Source organism: Rhodamnia argentea, chromosome 6, assembly GCF_020921035.1.
Source record: "Rhodamnia argentea isolate NSW1041297 chromosome 6, ASM2092103v1, whole genome shotgun sequence".
Classification (NCBI taxonomy): domain Eukaryota; kingdom Viridiplantae; phylum Streptophyta; class Magnoliopsida; order Myrtales; family Myrtaceae; genus Rhodamnia; species Rhodamnia argentea.
The window spans coordinates 26,151,191-26,155,244 of record NC_063155.1 but is presented as its reverse complement, the minus strand read 5'-3'; the positions used below and the strand labels follow the sequence as shown (position 1 = coordinate 26,155,244).

The window sequence follows — 4,054 nt, the reverse complement described above, 5'->3', positions numbered from 1 at the left end:
TATCAAATCCAGTTCTTTTTTTCCTCTCTTATCTTGATCAGACATATCTTTTTAATTGTTGAAAAAAAGTGACGTGAAGGCTCCGTTTATTTTGTTAAAAAATAAATAAATTGAAAATAGTTTATTAGAAATAATTCGATTGCATCGCTTACATAATGAATCAATAAAAATTTTTCTCACCGTTCACAAAAGCGCTTAAATGTGTAATTGCTGTAGATAATGACAAATTATTTCAAGCGAAATAATTTTTAGTATTTTCAAGTGACGTTTCTTAGTGTAATTAATGGCAATTAATTCAGTTTATGATCAACTTTAGAACATAACCGGCGCAATTAGTCTTGCAACAAAGGCGCGAGGGTCAGTTATATGTGGCCTGGTGAGGTCAGTGTGACATCCGAAACATTCTTGGACCCAAAAAGAAGTTCTCCCTTCGCCTCCTCTGCTCCAAATCAATGGCGACCGACGGCGCGAAAGCACCAGGGGAAGAAGAAGAGGCCGTGGACGACGAATGGCAACACGTTCAATCCCCTGATTCTCCGCCGTCTTTCCGCTTACCTCCCTCTTCTTTGAGTACGACCCAATGGGACACCAACGACGGCGTCGTCGCCGTCGTCGGCGGAGACGACTCCGTCCAACTCCAACAGTGTCGCTCCTCTTCCGTCTTCCCTCCCCACCATCCCGAGGGCCTTGAGCATCTCCCACCGCCACCGCCACATACACCCACTTCACCTCCTCCTTCCTCGTCTCCGTCGTCGCCATCGGCATCTTCCTCTTCGCCTTCTTCTCCTAATGGGACGGAGAATGAACCGCCATCGCCGCCGCTGCCGAGTCGTCCGCCCGCCGGAATTCTCGAGTCCGGCATCTGCGGGATTGCTTCGAGGGTCCGCCACGGCTTGCTTCTTGCTGGGGGTTTCTGGTCGTTCGGCTCGGCTGCGGCGGCGGCCGGAGTGGCGGCGGCGGTCCTGCTCTCGTTGGCATACGTGAGAACGCAGAGGAGGAGGTGGCGGTGGTGGAGAAGGGACAGAATCCCCATGGAGGCGAGCGAGAACCACCTCCTCCTCCTCATCAGAGACAAGGACCAGGTAACAAATGGGGGCTTGCAATTTCTTCGTCTCTCCGCAAATTCTCGATTTGCATGATAGAGCTGATGATTCCGAACTAAAAGAATTCACTTGGGTTTGCCTCTGTTGCTAGCTGTAATTGCAAGGTTTGCCAGATTCATGTGCTTCCTGGGCATGTAAAATGGGATAAGGAACTGAGGAGAACGAAACAAGAGGAATTTGGTAGGTTATGTCATCAATGGTTCGGAAAATTGTTTGTGCGTGTGGGAAATAAAAGAAGTTTCAGTTGTTTCTCAAGTACTGAGACTCATTTAGTATTCAAACAACCTTATTAAGCTCTTGAGAATTAGGATCTGCTGGATTTTGGAGTGAAACCAATGTTAGAAGCATTAAAAAGATGTTAATCCCTGTGTGGTTTCTGAGAAAATGCTACTTGTCCAAAAAATTTCGCTAGTGCAGTCAGTAGAAACTGCTCGGATTAAGTAAGTTTTCCATGCACATAGTTTCCGACGGAAGCGAGAAAGAACCAAACTTTTCTTGGTTAGCTGCACAATTCCATATCTTGTAATTCGGGCTAACCTGAGTTGTGGTTTGTCACTTGTGCATAGCTGATGCATATTCGATTAGAGTTTGTTCTTCTGCAGAAAACCAGAGACGCTTCACCGAGCGAATGATATGGTTCTATCTGCCTGGTAACTGGTATGTGGTAGGATCCCTGGATTCATAGTATCTACTCGGGTAGCTATCGCCCAAACCGAGAAATCAGGGACCCCGTGCCACTTTGTTAAAGATTCAAGCTGATGTCAATAGTGAATATTCGGTCATATAAACAACGCATTTCATATGTTCAATACTGCAATTCGATGTTCTATCTCGCCTTCCTGGAACTTTTCCATTGTTTAGCATGGCTTCTTGCACCTAGTCGTACAGAAACATCTGTCTACATAATGATCACTGACCTCAGAATTTATCTTGTGGCCTGCGCAGAAGATCAGCCAACTCTTGCTTCAAATTGCACAGATGAACGAACTCATAGGAGCTCGGCGACGGGTTCAGGTGCTCCGAGTCAGTGGTTAAATGCTTTCCATCTCTAGTCAGTCATAACTCGCCGGTGCCCTCGTTCATCGAGGCCAAGATGCTCCGACCGCCTCGAGAATTGACGTGAAAATGCGAGGATTTTCGCCTTCCAGTCAATGTATATGTATGGAGGGCATACCATTGAACTGCTTGTAAGTCCTGATTCAGTGATGACAATTGGTGACTGCACCAATCTATTATTCTGTAGTCTTATCTGTGGAAATTCCATCATTTTGCTATGATGAATGTTCTGCGTAGTTTATTTAAGATGACCGTGGGGTAATACCTTAGCCATTTTAATTTTTTTTTTTGCATGTTCAATCAAGTTTGACTTCTCAATCCAGTCAAAGAAAGGTCATCGGCACTAGGCCAATCCAGGGAAATTGCAACAAAAAGAAAACTTACTTTCTTGTGGTCGTCCCAGGGATTGCGCTACATACTTCTTGAGGCGCGAGAATTTAATTATTTTATGGTAGGATCGACACATTCGAATGTACATGGCTTGTTTTCATGCACAATGGATGAAAATGATTGTCTCTGAATTTCGTTAAATATTCAAAAGTAGCTTGAACTTTTTTAATCAAATTCAATGTCATCCTTCTGTTAAGTACACTAACGAAAATTAATGCTGTAGTTGCTAATGTCGATTCACAATTAAGTATTAGCGCCGGTATAGGATTGGTCGACCGGAAGGTCTAATCCTCTAATTTCTTATGATTTCTCCTAATCTTTTCTCTCTCTTTCTTTGCCTCCATCCAAGAACGATTGTATCTTTCGAACCCTTTCTCTTCCCTCCTGTCTCCTAAAAAAAATAGCGTGTGCCCTTTCTCTTCCCTCCTAACTCGTCTTAACAAAAATAGTGTTAGCAAAAGTGTCATTGCTAAGAGAAAACCCAAGTTGAACCTGTCGCCGTATTTAATCGGACACACATTGACTAAAAAATGTAAATCAATGAGTTATGAGTCAGCTATGACATTATTAACTACTTTTCACAATATTAATTCGCCGATGTGGGATTTCGCATCCTAACAATCTTTACTTCACGTGAGAGCTCAATATTGTGCTCTCCCTTTAATCCATATATCATTCCGCATCGATATATTTTTCTTCACTACCGAACTATGAAGTCTGCCACCGGACCTTCATTGTTACAACAACACCCACCGCCTGAAAATCACGCCCATCTTCATCCACCAAAAAATGAAACAAATTGGGGGCCCCACTAATCTACCATCAAATCCGATACCATTTGTTAGGAAGCGCACATATATCTTTACTTGTTCCAGTGTTTGGGGCCCACCATTCTACCATCGGCTTCGATACAATTTGTTGGGAGCACGCATATACTTTTACCATAGAAGGCCGCCAAGAGTGAATTCAAGTTCGAGCCCTTTAACATAACCGGTTGGGTTAATTTTTACTCAAAAGCTTAAGCTAATAAAATACGAGTCAACTAAGATATATTAGTTGCTCTACACCATACAAATTCTCTCATGTAGAATTTTTCTAACACAACTCACGAGTGCATCCTAACTAATAGTGTATGTGTCCGTGGAATACGACAAACGCCCGAGTTTAAAGGGTTTTCGAATCTTCATGTCGAACTCCAATACGTAATCTAAAAATGCTTGAATCCAATGGATTCAAAATTTATATATGGGATAGTGACATAAATGTCTCCGAACTTTGACCCAATATACAATGTGATATGTGAGCTTTTAATTATTCAATGTGGTCCTAAAATTTTAGCTTAATGTGGAATGTCGTCTCTGAACTTTTATTTTGTTCAAGCTAGTCCCTAAACTTTTGATAAATATTAAACTAGTATTTAGACTATATGAAAATATCAAATGTTATCTTTCCATTACTTAAAATTCAAGGACAATATATAGTGCATGAATTAGTTTGAAGATGTA

At 42.1% G+C, this 4,054-nt stretch overlaps 1 protein-coding gene across 2 annotated transcripts; it reads left to right on the top strand.

Annotated features, from left to right (window-relative positions):
- The first annotated feature begins 351 nt into the window (after nt 1–351).
- On the top strand, nt 352–2,405 carry LOC115728850 (actin cytoskeleton-regulatory complex protein sla1). Of its 2 annotated transcripts, XR_004013880.2 has the most exons (3): nt 352–1,082; nt 1,195–1,283; nt 2,049–2,405. XR_004013880.2 is itself a non-coding variant. In XM_030659257.2 (2 exons), exons 1-2 carry the CDS (start codon nt 453–455, stop codon nt 2,136–2,138), a joined length of 720 nt encoding a protein of 239 aa, XP_030515117.1. In that variant the 5' UTR covers nt 352–452; the 3' UTR covers nt 2,139–2,405. The 2 variants fall into 2 exon arrangements, 1 of the variants encoding a protein (XP_030515117.1); XM_030659257.2 differs by lacking the exon at nt 1,195–1,283.
- Nucleotides 2,406–4,054: the final 1,649 nt, after the last annotated feature.